Below are 19,665 nucleotides of genomic sequence, written 5' to 3'. Positions count from 1 at the left end.
GAAGGAGCGGACGCCGAGATTCGATTGAAACTAAAAATCAATCAGTTTACTATGGAGTATGTTCTCCCAAAGATAGAAAGTTATTTGTCCAGAACCATTCAACTTTTGATCTTTTTGGTGTATTTTGAACTTTATCGCCCCTGGTGTAGACTATTCGCCAATTGTGTGAACGGTCATGGCTTTGACAGTTTTTTTTTACCAAAGAAATTTTTGATTTAGCGAATCAATCTGTGGTCGGATGATTAGAGGGACAGTGGTATCACCAGCCCACCAGGTTCAAGTCCTGGTGCTAGCATTATTTCTGGATTAATTTATTTCAGGATTTCTAGCGATTCGCTTTCAGTGAGAGGAGAGGTTCCCGTCGACGATGAGGCGCCTACAGTGACTTCGTAAATTTCAAAATGACATGCCGGCTCGATCTCTCGAAGGTGCTCATAGAGGTAGGGTGTGCGTGTATGCGTTTATAGGGATGAATATGCGCGTATGTATGAGCGTTTGCATCTGTACTGATGTTCAAAAGAAAATTTGATTTATATACCTCCAAAATAATTTTACCAAGAATATTAATGTGCCAACATCACTAGCTATGCATATGCATGATGGATTCGCTGACCATTTTTTTTTAACAAAACGCTGACCATTTTGACATCTCAGTAACTGAACACAACCGACTAGAAGCTACATGTAGTGTACGCAACCATGTCACCTGACGAGCTACCACAATTGCACAGCAAAAAAGAATCAGTTTGTCTAATTCACATCTAAATGTTTTTAAGAATGTCACATCTAAACTCTCACAAGTATATAATGTAGCAACAAGAAACAAAAAAAATAGGAAAAAAATATATCACAAACAGAGTGAACATCAGTTAGCTATGTCACATTTAGATGTGTCCTAGACAGACCTAAAAAGAATCACTTGTTTACTGGTGACGAAGCCAGTCAATGGCATCTTGGAAGCACTTTTGGATGCTCTGCATGCCAGCCGCCGGAAGAGAGATGCCCACCTCGATGCCGCCGGAGCTGCTCCGGCTCTCTGCCACCGCCATGGCACCGGTTCTCGCCACGGACACGATTTCCACCTTGGCCGGCCGCCCGAACCCAAAGTCCACGTCGTACACGCGGAACCTCGGCGACCCGGCGACAGTCCACATCCCGGCGACGGCAGCCTCCCTGAACTTGTCCAACCACAACGCAATCGTCTCGGGTGACCTGATGCCGCGCACGGCTTCGTCGATCGCCGCAGCCACCGCCGTGCATGCGACGAAGAGGCCGCCGGCGCCGGCTTCGGCGAGCTGATTCATGGGCGCGGCGTGCATGGCGCCGCCGACGCAGTTGCCGAGGTACTCGTCCGGGACGGGAGGCTTCATCCGCGCGCGGTGGTCGACAGGGAAGACCAGGTACGTCGGGCGGTCGCCGCCGTTGCTTCCTGCATCGTCTCTGGCTCGCTGGTAGCATGACCACATGAAGCCGAAGGTGGCCACCAGCGAGGAGCATCGCGGCGGCGGCGCGCCTCGCCGCCCCGCCTCGCTGGCTACCGCGTCCTTGACACGTTGTATGTCTTCCTTGGACAGCGTGAACGTGGCGAGGAGTTTGTCCTCGAACAGCTTGACGTGCTCCATCTCGTCGGCGGACGGCATGGCTTTGACGAAGGCGTCGTAGAGACCGGTTGTGTCCTTTACGAGTGTTCTGTCGATGACAGGAGGTGACGGAGCGACGGCACCGGTGCCGGCCGCCGCCCAGGTGTGCAGGAAGCGCGTGGAGATGGCGCCGTCGCAGGCAGCGTGGTGCACGGCCACGCCAATGGCGAGGCCACGGCGCAGCACGGTGGCCTGCAGCGCGAGCACCGCGCCCCCTTTGGGAAGAGGCGGCGCGAGCGGCGCGATCTTGCGGACCTCCCTCGGCTTGTCAGCGACGAGCTCGTCGAAGCCAACATCGTCGCGGTGCTTGGCGACGGTGAAGGTGACGCCGTCGCCCGGCTGGTAGTAGATCTCGTGGCGGTCAGCCGTCCCGGGCGTGAGGCGGAGGCGGCCGGCGAGCGGGTAGTAGGCGTGGAGAGCCTGGGACAGCGAGGCCTTGAGGCTGGAGAGGATGGCGGGGATGTCGGCGTCGGCGGCGAGGCGGTAGAAGAAGACGCGCTCGACGGGCGGGGAGGTGAGCCAGAGGACGTCGAAGAAGGTGAGCGGGAGGGAGGACTCCGGCGGGGCGGCACCGGCACTCGGCGAGGGAGTAACTAGGGTGGTCTCGAGGACGCTGAGAATCGCGGGTGGCGAGGCTTGCACTGGAACTTGCACTTGCTGCGCTGGCGCCATTGCTGCTATTTGGTACTAGGAACTTGCACTTGCTGTGCTGGAGTACTAGGAAGTATGCACTTGGACTTGGTGATGAAGCAGAGGCGCAGAGCAGCTTAATACTAGAAGGTCTGTATGGCTTGCTCACATCATCTCTGACGACAACGTACCAATTCTGGTGGCGCCGAGGAGTACCAGATTTCGAGTTCTCCAGTGGTTGCAAAGCGTGAGCGGGAGGTCACCCGTTGCTGCTCGATACGTGTTTCCCGATGTAAGCGGACCATACTAGCTGCCAACACGTTCTTGACTTCTTATCGATCGACAGATCGACGTGCCGCGAAGCTGCTTCGTAAGTCAAAGATATATGAAAGGATACTGCATGCTTCTAGATGCTGCTTTAAAGGCTTTTAATATACAAAAAAATCTGCAAGAATAAATGACTAGTGTAAAAGATCCTGCATGCTTCTAGATGCTGCTTTAAAGGCTTTTAATATACGAAAAATCTGCAAGAATAAATGACTAGTGTAAAAGATCCTGCATGCTTCTAGATGCTGCTAGAAATCTATACGTTTTTTTATATAAATTCTTTTACTCACACGAATCTCAGCGTTAAATGAAATGGTACGCAGGATCGGCTCAGAAATTGTTGTACCCCAGTCAGCTGAGAAACATCAGAACCGTCTGAGAGACATGAGTGAAGAGTAAAACAATACAGTTTGTCTAATTCACATTTAGATGTCTTCTATGGATGTCATATCTAAGCTTCCATAAATAACACAAGAACAAGAAACAAAAAAAAAACTGAGACAAAAAGCAAATAGACCACAAACATGGTAGACATCAGGTTAGATGTGACATAATTATGTCACATCTAGATGTGTCCTAGACATATCCAAAACAATACACCGCAAAAGAAAAAAAAGTAACACAGTACAATTCACAAATAGCAATCGTGTACGTACACCAATGTAAAGAAAAAAAAACAGCTTCAGTCATCTTCAGTGCAGGTTTCTTTCATTTGTTTAGAGTTTTTTTTCCTTTATACTGTAGATTTTTGTATTTAGTGCTCATTCTCTCTTTTTACGGTTTTCAGTTTTTCATTTTTCATTCTTCATTCATTCTCTATTTATTTTCAGTCCCTCGGTCTGTCTTGGGGGTAGGACATTTTGGTTTGAATCTCCTTGTTCATGTTCTGTTTTCCCTCTTCCCCTGCATCGAAACCCCCAAAAGGATTTGCATGCACATTGAACATCTATGGTACTAGCAGTGCACTACTTGAAAAAGATGAAGCCGGCAACAACGAGTAGGCATCATTTTCATCAGTTATCGTCAGTAGTTTCAGTGTTAGGTGTCATTTCTTCAGTCCTGTTTGTAGTTTCAGTGTTAGGTATCATTTTTTTCAGTTTTGTGTGTTACCACATAGGTAGGTTAGTTAACTAGTTTAGCAAGTTTTCAGTCTATTTACATGTCTCATTTCACTACTTAAACCATCATATTCGTCTCTTCCTTTTTAGTCCTTCTTTTCCCGGTTATTATTTTTCATTTTTTCGAGATTAGATACACGCTGGAAATGAATTGAATGGGGTGTCAGTGGTGTTGAATCCCACCACGATCAGATACATGCTCTTGAAATTCAGAGATACAACTTTCAGAGCAAGATCATTTTTGCGGGTCTGCGCAACAAGCCTGCTGACATTCGTGTCGCTTCCGGTGGCTTTAGCAGCCAAGAAGGAGCTGCCTGTTTTCGGCGCTGGGCTCAAGATGGAGCTTTTTGGGGCTTGAAGGTTAGGAAAAAATTCTGGGGAAGTAGTGGTCATTAAGTTCTGTTCAAGTTCAGTTTTTGTGTAGCCGGGTGTAAGCCGAGTCTATGCGGCAAGCTCGTGATGATGGACGAACGCTGGGCGATGGTGCTATCTAGGGTCGTGGTAGCATCGACAGTAGGCCTGATAATGTATTTTCACTGATCTCTGCCTCGAAGATGGCTTCGCGGAAGACGGCAACGACAACTTCTGGAGCGTGCGCATGCGGTGTGCGCTAAGGGTCTGCTGGACCGGTGCTCCGGTTTTAGATGATGTGCGTAGGACTGAGGTCAGGGCAAGCGGCCCTGATCATGACCACCATTATCATCAAGATTGTAGGTGGAAGCGGTTTTTGTCACCAAGAAGGTGGATTCGGAAGGATCAGCGTTTTATCTGGTAAGACATTGTTGAATAGTATAATAAAAATGGTTTTTTTTTGCAAGAATAATAAAATGGTTGTGTGCATCACTTGATGCAAAGACTGGGGGTTCAACCTCCTTTTTGAAAAAAAGGTTCAGATTTTGTGTGCCCGCAAAAGCTGTCATTTAGTTTAGTTCAAATTTCATTTTTTGGTGCCTTTTAGTTCAGGGAGCAACAATTGGCATTCAGTTTTGGCAGTTAGCACATGCACAAGGGTAACTTTGAACCCTCATGCCAATAATTTTCTGAAATATATTTTATTTTTTCTCAATAATTATCGTTGAATTTTTTGTTCTTTGTTCAGTTTTTCTCATCCCCTCATGGCTCTCTCTCTCTCTCTCTCTCAGCAATCTTCATTGAAAATTTCTGGGGGGGTGGGCAAAACAGCACACATGCATGCAGGGATAGGACTGTTTTTTGTTCATTTTCACCGATCCACTTTTATCAAGGGGGTGTAGAAACGTACTGGGGTTGGGGAAACACCCAATATGTATTCATAGTATATTTACCTTTTATAGTAAATGTTGATCTATAATTTTGGTCAATTTTTTTTAAGTTTGTTTTAAGACAAAACGTAGGGGGTCTATTTTGTGGGAGGAGTACTCTACCACTAGATCTTCCCAAAAATAAATCACTGGATCTTACTTGGTATGTGGATATCTTGGCCATGAGATAGTAATGAAATCACCTATTTGGTGATGGACAAGTATAGCACAAGCAAGATATTCTGCAGTTGCATTTCTTTATTCCTCTTTCAGAACTGTACTGAAGGCCATCGTAAGCTTATAATGGCTGCCTGATGCATCTGGATCCGGCTTGCCTGCTCCCTCTCCATGCTCCCATCCGTGCTCCCACTTCATCCTCCGGTTGTTCTTTTCCCTTTTTCTTTTCTAATCTAATCATCCCTCCTGATTTTCAGGGGGTGGGGCCGGGCCTTATTTTCTTCCAATCAAATCAAGCCACGTATGCGGGAGCACGGATGGGAGCATGGGAAGGGAGCAGGCAAGTCTCGTCCGATGCATCTCAATTTGCTTTAGCAACAGCCGGTGAGATGGCTGGCCGATGTTCCTCAACTTGCTTTAGCAACAGTTAGTGATAACTGCGATTTAACCTCAGGAACCGAGTGCCCGTTCATGGCATGGTTACCATCTGCCCCCCAAAAGCTTGCCGTTTTGATGTCATCTCTTGTCATCAACTTAGAGTAATCCTCATGATTGTACACTACACTGTTCTTCCCTCCAAACTCTACAGGAAGGACTTCTGGATCTATGTGGTTGTACATTGTCTTCATGCTCTCTTCGTTCTCCTTGTACACGAAGTTCAGTTTCTGGGCCGATTTCGGGTCAATCAGTACTTTGAGAACCTGAGAGCATTTGAAACATTTAAGTTGGAAAATAAGCATGGTACCTTTTTGTATCAATCTATAGCTGTTCCTAATAAAAGAGCCTCCTAGATAAAAATGAGACATGCAACACTACATTTATGAAGAAAAAAGGATACACCTTAAAAGAAGCCTCAAATATTTTGGGCGGATTGAACATAAATGCAGCTGAAAGCCTCTCCGGGTAATGGTTTTGCACGGTATTCATAGTCTCTCTGGAAGTCTTGAAGGGACTTCTATGGGCCAGTGTCCATCCAGTGAAGTCTATCAGCCACACCATTTTGTCTTGACCTTGAGGCAGGTTGAGGACTGCATTCTCCAAGGTATATGTAAGATACCGCAACTGCCCTTCGTGAGATGATGTATTCTGAAATTGTTTTTAAAAAATACAGGTGAGTTCTAGGAGACTGTCGGTTCCCAAGCTAGCTAGGAACATGTTGAGTTCTTACCTGCTTTGTAGGCCTCATTACAATCACGGTTCTCCCCTCTCTATCTGTGAAAGGTGCCCTGTACATTTTACCTGTTTCTGCTTCAACTGAAACATCCGTCTGGATTGAAGAAGAAAACAATCAATAAGGAGTTTAACTACCGGATGAATGCAAACAAGGAAAATGAAAATAGAAAAATTACCCAGCGAATATCCTCAGGCCTCCTGGCTGCCCTCCACTCGAGGCTTTCTTCTAGCATTTTTCTAGACCTGTCGACATTCCAGTTGCGGGCCTCGAGATATCTTACCAAGCATGCTTCATTGCAATATTTCTCTCCACGGGCGGACAAAGGCCCAAGTGCAGCTCTCAGTTCCTTGATCTGTCCCCACGACATTAGAGAATTGATGAGAAAATAGCAGACATGTTTGAATTAACAGAATAGAATAATAAATACTCCCTCCGTTTTTGTATAAAAGACCACTATCCCTCTTATACCAAGAAAATTAAACTAACTAATAAATAGCATGATTAACTGTGTGAAAAAACTCTCATGTTCTTCCAGGCTAATTAAACATTTTGCATGTGGTGCCTCTTTCTCTAGGGCTGCATGCAACATTTGCATTAATAAGCATCATCATACGAGACAAAAATCTAATTGATATTTCTTAGAAGGAGATAGAGGCCTTGTATAGATGCAAATTGTATTTTTGAAAAAGTGCCCTTGTATATAAAACCAGAGGGAGTATGTGTAAACCTTGTATGCTTTATACAGATAACGATGGACAATAGTTGAACCTTGTATGTATGTGTGCAGTTGGAGTGGGTGGACTGGGTACCCAACATGGGTGATAGCATAATCTCCGGATCAGTTCACAACCTAGACATAGTGCCGGTCTTGTATGACTTTATTGTTACCAATATGTCAGTTTTTATCTTTTCTTTTGGCAGGCTGTTTGTGTTTGACTCTGTGCATCTTAGCTAGGCACAGACCAGATGTTGCTCATCATGTTTCGTATATGCTTAATCCTATATTTAAAGTTTAAAAAGCGTCCTTTATTAAAAAAAGAAATAACGGAAACAACAGTTCTCTGCGACAAGAACTAGTACATTTTATCACCGTATAGTCCCCTTATGAGCTTCCAGTAACGTGGAAAGATCAAAATGACTCCTAAGAGAGCTCCTGCAGGCTCTGGTTCAAAAGGGGACTACGGTGATTCGGTAGCAACATACAAGTATATGTATAACTAGATGAAAGAATGCTTGGTCAGACGTTTCACACACCTAAAATTCTACATTCTGGGATTTTGTGCAAAATAAATTTCAACTAGTACACTATGCGAACCCTGACTTGCTGACAAAAGACTATGCCAAGTAAAACACATTTTGCAAACAGTCATTATCATCAAAGGGCTTGACCATCCTTGCACGGAAGTATCTAAAGTACTCTCCTCTCACAAATATTAAATATTTTGGATATGTCAATATGTGCTACATAGAGACTGAATGAGTGAACAAACACACCAAAATGTGTCTATATACATCCATTCGGGAAAAAAAGTTAGAACATCCTATAACAGTGAACGGAGGGAGTAGATTATAGAGCTGGATTGATGCATTTTATATTCCTTTGAGCAAAGCAGCATGTATAAACTGCAGAAAAACGATGGAAGGGCATATCCAACGTCGTGCCGCAAAACGCCCACAAATGTCTGGGCCATTTTTTTCATCTAGCGCGGTGCTCTCTGTTGGAAAATGCAATGCCTAGGAGGCGCTAGGCAATGCCCATTTTCCTTTGATTACAAATGCATATAAGGACGAAAGGTGAAACAGACAAATATAGTCACCATGAAACTTTTTTACCTTTTATTTTTCTTGGGGGGGGGGGGGGGGGGGGGGGGGGGGGGGGGGGGGTTCAATACTGTAATTTATTCAACTAGAAGGCTTGGAATTTGCATGATAATAGTTCCACAAGGTAACCATAGTATGATATTGTTGTTAAAAAAATACCTTTGCCTGTCTCTGCTCAGCATCATCTGACTCGAAATGAGAAGTTTGCTTTCTCCAAAACATGTTTTCTTCAACTCTCGATGATGCTCAACCTTTAAACAGAAAAGGCATTTGGAGTGAAATTAGGTAACATTTGCCAAACCTTGTGCAAAGCCACTTCAAATGTTCGAGTAGAGTATAGTCACATTTTAAATAGTACTTGCAAGAAAATACCAATTGATATGAATGCATATGTATTCAAGAACTATCAATTATCTATCAAAGAACAAAAGAATTTGAAATGATGGTCAATTGATATACATGATAGATTCTGCACATTTGATATGAATTCATATGTATGGAAAATATAATTTCTTGTTTGACCAGACTTCCAAATAAATTTATAATTGCTTTCGAGAGAAGCATAAACCTAGACAGCATGAAAATATCAAGATTGTGAAAGTTCGTTGGGAATCCCAACCCAACGAGAGATGCATGATGTTACCTCACTCTGTTTCGCTATTGTAAAAAGTTCAACCATGGTACTCCCTTCTATCCTTTTTAGTCTGCACATAACTCACATCACCCATACCAAGGAGAGCTGCTTATAATTGATTTTGGACGAAATTGCCCCTGTGCTAGTTGAATTGCAGTGACCAGGAAAGTTGGAAAGCGATAATCACGGGAGCCAGTTATTGGCCCGTCCTCCTCATTTCCTCCCCCCACCCCCGCGGTGTTCTCTGCATGGCTGTTATTGGCCCATTCTCCTTTGCATGTGATGCATGCGTGGTCAGAAATTAATGCACAGGAGGAGGCAGCGTTGCATGTGGGGCTGAAGATTAGACTAGCCACAATGGAGAGTAACATAGACATATCCCTAGACTCATTTATTACTCCCTCCATTCCACAATGTAGTGCTTCCTCTATCCCCGTGCTTCAACTTTGACCGTAAATTTAACTATCAAGACCGATTGCGGCGGGAGCAAAAGTTATATCAGTGAATTCGTATTCGAAAGAAGTTTTTAATTATGTAACTTTTTCTCCCGCCGCAGTCGGTCTCGTTCGTTAAATTTATGGTCAAAGTTCGACCTCGGGAAGCGCGGGCGCACTATATTTTGGAATGGAGGGAGTAGGTTATAGACTCATGTTGCATTGGGACATGTGATGTTACAGTAACTAGCTAAGTTACTCAAACTACCTCTCTCCTCATTAACTCATTGCCACATAAGAAAATTTGCTGAGTTGGACTCGATGTTACTGCTGAAGTTACTCCCACTGTGGCTAGTCTTAGGGATAGACTTGGAAGAAACCACTACAAATCTAGATCGCGCAGAGTATTGCGGAAAAAACGAAAAAAACTTATGCGCAGAGTAAAAGGGATCGGAGGGAGTACTATAAAATGGCAATTACACTTGGTTACAAGGTGATAATAATATACCCCCTCCGTTTTGAATTATTCGAAGTTCTAGATTTATCCTAAGTCAAACTTCTTAAAGTTTGACCACGTCTAGAAGAAATATATTAACGTCAACACCAAACTAATGTTAGGTTAATCATGCAATATTTTTCCACACTATAAATATTTGATGTTATAGATATTAGCAATTTTTTATAGGCTTGGTCAAATATAGAGAACTTTGACTTAAGACAAAGCTAATTCAAAAGATATGAAACGGAGGTATTAGCTCGAATTCTAGTGTGCTACTCCATTAATTTTGTCTGTCGACATGTGGGGCCCACATGTCAGTTCTATCTTCTTCATCTAAAATTCCCCCCATGGAGGATCTAGATCAGGGGTTGGGGGGAAGGTGGATGGCGGCACAGAGCCCCCACTCCTGTCCGTCCTCGCTCCCCGCCGTCGTCTCCCGCCTGGAGGCCGCTGCCCCGTGGAAGGCGCGCAGCTACCTCCCCCGCGCCGTCCCGTCGGCCTGGTGGTCACGCAGGATCCCCTTCACCCAGCCGCTGCCGCCGGCCGTGGACTCGGCAAAGGAAGAGGAGGGGAGAAGGTTCCCCCGCCCCCCAGCGCGTGCGGGCGGCTCCGTCTCTCGATCCAGGCACGGCCGATGGGGCGTGGCGCCCTCTGCAACGCCATGGTGTGATGTTCGTACTAGCTAGCAGAGTCACTGTGACATAAACAGGGAATGACGGATTCACGGTGACAAGCGCAAGATTTATCAATCACCAGGGGCAGGGAATATTACCCGAGCACGAGTAGTGCAATGCATCATCAGAATATGAATGGGAAAGAATCCACCACAGCAGTTGTCAATCCAGCAAGAACAGGAAATGAAAAGTGGATCAAGAAAATCTCCATACGTACCAGTATCGGCCACGAGAGGAGAGGAGCCCCAGGGAGACGGACCGGGCCTGCTACTATGCCCAAGAACCTGGGATTGCGAGATTCACCGACGCAGTGCCGGCAAGACCTGCGCAGGCGTCGCCGGCTGGCGTTATTAAAATTTAAAAAAAGAGGCGCCGAGAGAGTTGGACTGGGGCGGGAGCGCGAGAATAATGGAAGAGAGGGAGGGAGGGGGAGACAGAGGGAGGACGGAGGAGCTGAGGAAGCAACACCGAAACGACGCCGTGGAATGGATCTGGATCTGTGGAATCACGCTGTTGCTGTTGAGTGTCAGCTGAAGCGTTTTGGGGAGTAACATGCCAGCATCGCTGACATGCGCCAAAGGGCTTTGGATTCTTCAGTGTGTCAAATTGTTGGCCAAGGGATTATAGGATTGTTGTATTAACTATTTTTGTAACATCACAAGCGAGATATTCTGCAGTTACATTTATTTATGCAAACATATCGATACATTCCTCTTCTCTTCCAGAGCTGTACCGAGAACCGTCACAGCGGCTCACTGAAGCTCCTCAACCAACTTTTGCAATAATAGATAAGATGGCTGGCCGATGTTCCTCAACTCGCTTTAGCAACAATTAGTGACGACTGCGGCTTAACCTCAGGAACCGAGTCCACGCTGACGACATGGTTAACATCTGCTGCCCAAAAGCTTGCTGTTTTGATGTCATCCTTTGTCATCAACTTAGAGTAATCTTCATGGTTGTACACGGCATTGTTCTTCCCTCCAAACTCCACAGGAAGGACTTCCGGATCAATGTGGTTGTACATAGTCTTCATGCTCTCATCGTTCTCCTTGTACACAAAGTTCAGTTTCTGGGCTGATTTCGGGTCAACCAGTACTTTGAGAACCTGAAAGCATTTGAAACATCCAAGTTGGAAAATTAGTATGGTACTTATTTGTATTGATCTATAGTTTTTTTTTCAAATCAAAGAGCTTCCTGGATAAAAAGGGGACATGCAACACTATGTTTTATGAAGTGGTAAGCCTACACCTTGAAAGAAGCCTCAAATACTTTGGGCGGATTGAACAGAAATGCAATTGAAAGCCTCTCCGGGTAATGGTTTTGCAGGACATTCATACAGTCTCTGGCAGTCTTGAAGGGGGTTGCATGGGCCAGTGTCCACCCTGTGAAGTCTATCAGCCACACCATTTTGTCATGACCTTCAGGCAGGCTGAGAACAGCATTCTCCAAGGTATATATAAGATACTGCAACTGCCCTTCGTGAGACGATGTATTCTGAAAGTGTTTCAACAAAAATTATACAGGTGAGTTCTAGGAGACTGGCAGTTCTGAACCAAGGAACATGTTGAGTTCCTACCTGCTTTGCCGGTCTCATTACAACCACGGTTCTGCCCTCTCTATCTGTGAAAGTTGCCCTGTACATTTTACCTGTTTCTGCTTCAACGGAAACATCCGGCTGAAAGGAAGAATAAAACAATTAAAGAAGAGTTTAGCTACTCGATGAAATGCAAGAAAGGAAAATGAAAAGAAAAATTACCCAGCGAATATCCTCAGGTCTCTTAGTTGCCCTCCACTTGAGACTTTCTTTCAGCATTTTTCTAGACTTGTCAACATTCCAGTTGCGGGCGTCGAGATATCTTATCAAGCATGCTTCATCGCAATATTTCTCTCCACGGCCAGATAAAGGCCCAAGAGCAGCTCTTAGTTCCTTGATCTGTCCCCAGGAGATTGTTACATGTGAGAATTGATTAGAAAATAGTAGACATGTTTGAATTAACAGACTAGAATAATAAATACGTGTAAACCCTGTATGCTTTATACAGATAACGATGAACACAAGTTCCTTGAACTAGTATTTTTATCACTGTAGTCCCCTTACGAGCTTCCAGTGAAGTGGAAAGATGAAAACGACTCCTAAGAGAGCTCCTGCAGGCTCTGGTTCCAAAGGGGATTACGGTGATTCTGTTGCAACATACAGATATATGTACAACTAGATGAAAGAATGCATGGTAAGACATTTCGTAGTCCTAAAATCTACATTGTGGGATTTTGTGCAAAACAAAATTTAACTAGTAGACTACATGAACTCTGAATTGCTGACAAAAGACTGTGCTAAGTAAAGACACATTTTGTCAAATGGTCATTATCATCAGAGGGTGAGATGTGATCATCCTTTGCAAGGAAGTATCTGAAGTACGTTATACAGATGGATTGATGCTTATATTCCTTTGAGCGGAACAACACACACAAACTGCACATAACTTTGTAATCGTGGAGTTGTCTGTGCATAAAACCGAGAATCGTTATCAATAAGCTGGAATGACAGCAAAATTAACTCATAACACAAGGACTGGGAATAAGCTGTTTGGGTCACAATAAATATAGTATGTATGCAGGAGATAAACTGACATAATACCCCTTTCTTCTTGATTTACCATGACATGATCTTTCGGGCTTCTACTTGGCTATATTACAGTTCGACCAACTCCATTTTATTACAAATGCAACTAAGGCTGAAGCCCAAGAGAGACAAATGCAGCCACCATGAATTTTTTTACCTTTTCTTTTCCTTGTTAGGAGGGGGGTCAACATTGTAATTTATTTACTAGAAGCCATAAAATCTGCATGCTAATAGTTCTCCACGAGGTAACCAGAATATGATAATTTTCAAAAATACCTTTGCTTGTCTCTGCTCAGCATCATCTGAATCAAAATGAGAAGCTTGCTTTTTCCGAAACATGTTCTCTTTAACTCAATGATGCTCAACCTTTAAACAGAAAAAGTATTTGGAACAAAATTAGGTGACAGTGGCCAACCCTTGTGCAAATCCACTTCAAATGTTCGAGTGCAGTTACATTTTAAATAGTACGTGCAAGAACTATCAAATATCTATTGAAGAATAACAGAATTTGAAATGATGGTCAATGAATATACTTGCCTGATCTTGCACAATTGATATGAATGCATATGTATGAAAAATGTAATTTCTTGTTTGACCAGACTTCCAAATAAGTTTATAGTGGCTTTTGAGAGAAACATAAACCTAGACTGGATGAAAAATATCAAGACTCTGAAAGTTCGTCGCAAATCCAACAAGAGATGCTTGATGTTATCTTACTTTTCTTTTGGTATTGTAAAAACTTCAACCACAACACTATAAAATGGAAATTACAGTTGCTCACAAGGTGATAATAATTCAAACTTCTCTCGTTGCTGGCGGCGCTGATTCAAACTTCTTTAAGTTTGACCAAGCCTAGAAGAAATATATTGACATCTACAACACCAAACTAATTTTGATACATTCATCATAAAATATATTTTCACACTATAAATATTTGATGTTATAGTTTCTGGGTAATTTTTTCTACAGGCTTGGTCAAATATGGAGAAGTTTGACTTACGGCATAGCTAGAACTTCAAATAGTTTGAAACGAAGTGCGTAAATATTCATACTCCAAAGTGTATATGTCCGAACATTACCAAACAATGAATCCTACCTACCATTACTGTGAACTCTGACTAAATTATACACCACAAATATTTGGACCCCATTTCCACACAAATCAATAAGAGCATTAACTTCAAATTGTCTATCAGTGCAAGACTATGGTTGCCTATTTCCCCTATTTGATACTATCATGTACCAGTTCAGTACGTACACCAGCCAAATGTCAAGCCTACTGGCGTGGTCCTAGTCACTGTACCAGACTATGATACGCAAAACACAAGCAGTGTTCACTCTATGAAAAAGTACAACCCCTTGATAGATCTGCTGTAGTGCTGTCAACCTCCTGTAACGCTACAGAACGGCAATTGAAGTTAGACGAATGGTGATAACAATATACCCCCTCCATTTCAAATCATTTGAGTTTGATCAACATCTGTAACACCAAATTATTTTCTTTAGGTTCATCATAAAATATATTTCCGGGCCACATATACTTATCATTGTGGATATTATCACCCACATTTTTGCATTAACTTGGTGAAAAATATTAGCACATTTTTCTGTAAACTAGACTCAGAACAAATCTATAACTTCGTATAATTTGAAACGGAGCGAGTATTCAAATTTCTAGCCTATTAATGCATAGTATACTTTGTGTGTCAATATCCATACTTGAGACTACCAAACAATGAATCTTACCATATTGTCAAGTCCGAATGGATTACAGACCACAAATATTTTTTTGCATAAATAAGAAAGAACATTGATTTATAAATTGTCTCTATCAGCGCAAAACGATGGGTGCCTCTTTCCCTTGTTTTGCTATCATGTATCAATTCGGCACGTACAGCAGGCAAATGTCAAGCCTATTGACGTCGTCCTAAACTCCTAATCACTACTGTACCACACTATGACACAGAAAACACAAGCAATTTCGCTCAATGGAAAAGTACAACCTCTAGAAACAATCGTGGTACTATCTGTCAAGCAATGCTACACAAAGGCCAAGTAAACCGACGGTGGCTGTAATTTGGCACCAAGTCGGACCGCGACATCCATTTTCTCAAATCACGTGGCCGGGAAATGTGCCTAAGCATTCAACTCTGACTTTTAAGGGAAAAGTTTGTGGAAACTGAAGGTTCGACGCGTTACTTTTTATCATCTAGATCGATGGGCAGGAATCCCAGATATCCCAAGGCAACACGAATCGGAAAGAAATAAGAAGAGGCTCACAAGGAAATAGGCTAAAGATTTCGGGATATACTTAAAGCTCTATTGTTGGTGCTACGGAGCTTTCCCCCCTGAAGATGAACATGTTCTGATGTTCATACTAGCAGAGTTACGGTTAAATGAAACAGAGAATGACAGATTCCTGATGAATGGTTTCACAGAGACAAGCGCAAGATTTATCAATCACCAGGGGCAGGGAATACAACCCGGGCACGAGGAGTTCAATACATCATCAGAATATGAATGGGCAAGAATCCACCACAGCAGTTGTCAATCCAGCAGGACAAACAAGACCAAGAAATGAAAACTGAATCAAGAATAAATCTCCATACCAGGATGGCAGGATCGACCTCGACGGGAGCCCCGGCAGACGAAGCAGACCTGCGAGTATGGCAAGAACCGGGGTTCCGAGAGAGTCCCTGACGCAATGGCGGCGAGACCTGGACAGGCGTTAAAAAGAGAGATGGCGAGAGAGTTGGACTGTGACTTTTCTCCTCCTGACCTCTCGGGAGCGCGAGACTAATCCAAGAGAAGGTGGGGGAGAGGGGAGACAGAGGGAGGAGCTGGGCCGGGGAAGCAACACGGAAACGACGGCGTGGAATGAATCCATGGAATCTCACGCTACTGTTGTTGATGTTGCGATGGGGAGGGATTTGGAGGAGCCGGCCATTCGGGGTCAGCTTGTGGACGATGAAGAGCTTTGCGGAGCGGTTAATGACTTGCGCCAAAGGGTTTTGGATTCTGACGGGTGGGATCGGGTCCGGTGGCGAACTTTCCTAGTACTTAGTGGACATCGCACCAGATGTGTAACGGGGCCCGTACTGCATGCATGTGAACGACTCGGCACGGGGACCCCCAAAATATCGCACAGGGGAAGGTCGGCAGTCCACGATACGGTACTAAGAGCATCTCCGACCATTGAGCCCCTCAAGAGGCATTTTTCGCGGCTTGGGGGGCTGTCGGCGTAAATTTTGACGGAATGAAAATGTTTTCGGCCGTGTCCACCCCCAAGGCCCACGCCATGCCCGCCCCAGGCCACGGCTGGCCCGGCCTCGCCGCCGAGCTCGCTCCTCCGCACGAGGGTTCGCTGGCCACCTCCGTCCCTGTGCGTACAAGTACTCGTACCCAGCTAGCTAGCTAGCAGAGCAGAGCCAATCGATTCGGCTGTGTGCGCGCTTGCTAGCTAGCTAGCTTGGCTCGTTTGAGCACAGGCGGCCAGCCACACCGGCGGCGTCCACGCGAACGTTGTCGTCCGGCAGCCGGACGGCGGCCTTTCGCGCCGGCCGGTCATCTCGAGCATGCTCTGACCGCTCGCTTCGCTCTTCCATCGCGCACCCTGCATCTTCGGCCCCGGCGTTGGCGCGCCCGCTTCACTGCGGTCGCTTCGTCCTGCGCCTGCATCGACCCTGACTCCGCGCAGGTCTGCGCCGCCCCGCTCGGCCTCCGCTCCTGCGCCAGCCGGTTCTGCCCGCGCCTCGGCCGTCTTCGCACTGGCCCGGCCTCCGCCCAAGCCCCCGGCGCCCAGCTACGCCGTCTCACTCCATTTGCACCCGCATCCGGCCCTGCTCCCGAGCCGGCTGCTGCTCCGTGGTCGGCAGGAGGCTCCGCCGACGCGCCCGCCTCATCCCGGGCCGGTTGCGCCCTGGTCCTTCGTCGTCGGGTCCCCCGCACCTCCCGCTACTTGGCCCCGTGCCGCGTTGCCTCGCACACAGCCCCGCTCGTCCTCGCCCGAGCTCGCCCTGCCGCTGGCTTGCCGGCCGCCTCCCCGGACGGTTACGAGGCGCTGGAGAGGGATTCGGGGCTGGCCTTCGCCTCGAGCACGCTGGACGCCGACCACGCGCGCCCGAGCTGGACCCCGGACCTCTAGCGACGCTCCGCCTCGCGCCGACGCGCTCCGCGCTCGAGAGAGAGGGGCAGGGAGAGGAGAGAGGTTGTGGGACACGCGCAGCTGCTCGCCAGGGGGCTGGGTTTGGGGTGGGACTGCTGGCGTCAACTTTCTCTAAATCCGGCCAAAAGTGAGGCTTTGGGGGCGCGAGTGGGAGGATATTTTACTGCCGACGCCCAAAAAGTGGTCGTGGGGGCGTCTTGGGGGCCGGCTGGAGATGCTCTAACTCCGTATAGTTAGTGCCAAACTTTGACCATAGATTTAAGTAAGAAAATAATAATGCATGTCACTAAAAAATATATCATTGGATTCGTATTTGAACATAGTTTTCAGTGATATTATTTTCAGCTATATGCATTAACAATTTTTTAAAAGGAACACGCAGCATTCCATTATAAAGCAGTGCTGGCAGAATCTCCAGCTCCACAATCTGATACAAAGGATGGAAATTTGCCAAGCCAGATTTCCCATGTACTCCTACTCATGGTTGTGCCATGTGCAGCTAGAGTGTGTGCAGCATGGTTACATTCCCGGTTACAATGTTTGACAGATACATCAGATAAACCAACTCTAAATTGATATTTGATATCTCTAAAGATAGCACCTAGCTGTGAAAGATCATAAGTATTTGACATTATAGCCTGCTTTAGCAAAAGAGAGTCGGTTTCTATAATTAGCCGATCACATCCCATCCTGATTGCCACATTCACATCATAGAGCATCGCCAATGCTTCAGAGTGCAGAGCACCTACTAAATATTCCAAGTTTCCTGCTCCAGCCGCTATTAATGCACCTGTATCATTTCTTAGAATGAAGCCCCAACCTCCAGAATGAGTCTCCTCTTGAAAGGCGCCATCAGTGTTAAGCTTCATAATTCCCGGTGGAGGAGGAGTCCATCTTTGGATAGTGTTCTGTCTTGTGTGTTTGCTTGGCTGCACATTTTTCAGTGCATTAACAAGATAGTGGTTAATTGAGAAACATATTTTATCATTCAACCTGAGTCTATCTCCCACATTAGCTTTGTTTCTCTGGTGCCACCACATCCAAAGAAGAATGCAAGTTTTTATTTTCTTCTTCTTCTTCTTAAGCTCAAGAATTTCTTCCATGAATTTAAAAGAATCTGGGCATTCAAGTAGCCGAAGCCTGGTGTGTTCTAATAGAGCATGTCTCCATATGCCTTTTACCCTTTTGCATTTTAAAAAACAATGACCAGCATCTTCATCTTGTCTAAAGCACAGAGGGCAAATAGTGTCAATATTCATACCTCTGCGCTGAAGTTTTGTTCGTAATGGCAAACTGTAGGTGGTAATCCGCCATAAGAAATGTAGCACCTTGCCTGGCAGCGGCAGCGACCATAGTTTCTTCCAATTGAAAACATTATCTGCACTAGAAGAAGATGTCAGACCTACACGGGATTCCTGGTCGCGAATATCCACCGCCACTTTATATGCCAATTTAATAGAGAAAATACCTTTTTTGTCATAGTGCCAAGCTATGAAGTCGTCTATATCTTCATGGATAGGTATTTGTAGGACCATATTTGCATCCTCAGGTAGGAAGGTTTGTCGGACTAGATTTGCATCCCATGAACTTGTGGCAGGGTCAATTAGTTCTGAGACTTTCGTTATAAGATTGTGTCCTTTTTGTGATATTACTGTTCTTGTGCCGTCTCATGGGATCCATGGATCAGTCCAGACTTTTATGCTTTTACCATTCCCAACCCTCCATATAATGCCTCTTTTTAATAACTGTAAACCCTTCAGGATGCTGCGCCAAGTGTAAGAAATACCCTTCCTGGGAGTAGCTTCCAGAATTGACTTTCCTGGAAAATATTTTGCTGAGAGCACTTTAGCACATAATGATGAAGGATGTTGAATGATTCTCCATGCTTGCCTGGCTAACATAGCTAGATTAAAACAATATAGATCTCTGAAACCCATCCCTCCGTCCTTTTTTGGCTTCGACAATTTATCCCAGGAGACCCAATGCATTTTATTTTGCTTATCAACTTGACTCCACCAGTAGCGTCCTATCATCGAGCTGAGGTCATCGCATATAGACTTTGTTATATCAAAGCAAGCACTACAAAAAAAGACACATCCGTGACATTTTGGGCCGAACGAATTTTTTTTCTGTCATACATATGACACTTCTATGACGATAATTGTGACAAAACCCGATATCATCATAGATGTGGTGGGCTCCTACTTCTATGACAAAAAATCATGACAGAAAATGGGCTTTTCGTCCTGGGCGGGCCGGAGACGCAGCTGCATGACATTCTTTGGGCCGTCCATGACGGAAAAAACCATGGTAGAAGCGAGGGCGAGGAAAATTTCGGGGAGTTCCCGGTTATGGTGGGAGGTCGGGGGCCGAGCGATGCGCGTTTCTCTCGTACACGTACGCGCGTGTGTGCGAGGAGTTGGCTCTAACTGAACCCGAGCGATTGCACTGCAGGCTACGCGTTACTGAACC

General features: G+C 45.2%; 2 protein-coding genes across 3 annotated transcripts; both read right to left on the bottom strand.

The window, feature by feature from the left end:
- Window positions 1–659: 659 nt before the first annotated feature.
- Window positions 660–2,465, bottom strand: LOC123099510 (phenolic glucoside malonyltransferase 2). The gene has a single exon (XM_044521657.1). The coding sequence runs from the start codon at window positions 2,310–2,312 to the stop codon at window positions 924–926; it is 1,389 nt and encodes a 462-aa protein (XP_044377592.1). The 5' UTR covers window positions 2,313–2,465; the 3' UTR covers window positions 660–923.
- Window positions 2,466–5,219: 2,754 nt separating this feature from the next.
- Window positions 5,220–15,922, bottom strand: LOC123095951 (phosphatidylinositol transfer protein PDR17). 2 transcript variants are annotated; one of them, XM_044517519.1, is made up of 7 exons: window positions 15,638–15,922; window positions 13,305–13,394; window positions 12,165–12,341; window positions 11,985–12,083; window positions 11,657–11,902; window positions 10,626–11,513; window positions 9,886–10,428 (listed from the first exon to the last, which is right to left on the bottom strand). In XM_044517519.1, exons 2-6 carry the CDS (start codon window positions 13,365–13,367, stop codon window positions 11,220–11,222), a joined length of 879 nt encoding a protein of 292 aa, XP_044373454.1. In that variant the 5' UTR covers window positions 13,368–13,394; window positions 15,638–15,922; the 3' UTR covers window positions 9,886–10,428; window positions 10,626–11,219. The 2 variants fall into 2 exon arrangements, with proteins under 2 accessions (XP_044373455.1, XP_044373454.1); XM_044517520.1 differs by lacking the exons at window positions 9,886–10,428; window positions 11,657–11,902; window positions 11,985–12,083; ... (1 more) ...; window positions 13,305–13,394; window positions 15,638–15,922 and adding exons at window positions 5,220–5,873; window positions 6,013–6,258; window positions 6,341–6,439; window positions 6,522–6,698; window positions 8,327–8,418 and having other exon boundaries at window positions 10,626–10,936.
- Between the last annotated feature and the right edge of the window lie 3,743 nt (window positions 15,923–19,665).

This window comes from Triticum aestivum, chromosome 4D, assembly GCF_018294505.1.
Source record: "Triticum aestivum cultivar Chinese Spring chromosome 4D, IWGSC CS RefSeq v2.1, whole genome shotgun sequence".
In the NCBI taxonomy this organism is placed as follows: Eukaryota; Viridiplantae; Streptophyta; class Magnoliopsida; order Poales; family Poaceae; genus Triticum; species Triticum aestivum.
The sequence above is the reverse complement of the archived record's forward strand: the minus strand, read 5'-3'. Positions and strand labels throughout refer to the sequence as shown.

Bases quoted from the DNA above. Each gene is read 5' to 3' on its own strand.
- LOC123099510 (XM_044521657.1), bottom strand. From the start codon at position 2,312: ATGGCGCCAGCGCAGCAAGTGCAAGTTCCAGTGCAAGCCTCGCCACCC.
- LOC123095951 (XM_044517519.1), bottom strand. From the start codon at position 13,367: ATGTTTCGGAAAAAGCAAGCTTCTCATTTTGATTCAGATGATGCTGAG. The intron at 12,342-13,304 runs GTATTTTTGAAA...TCCTGGGGACAG, and splicing joins CTGAGCAGAGACAAGCAAAG to ATCAAGGAACTAAGAGCTGC. The intron at 12,084-12,164 runs GTAATTTTTCTT...TCTTCCTTTCAG, and splicing joins GACCTGAGGATATTCGCTGG to CCGGATGTTTCCGTTGAAGC.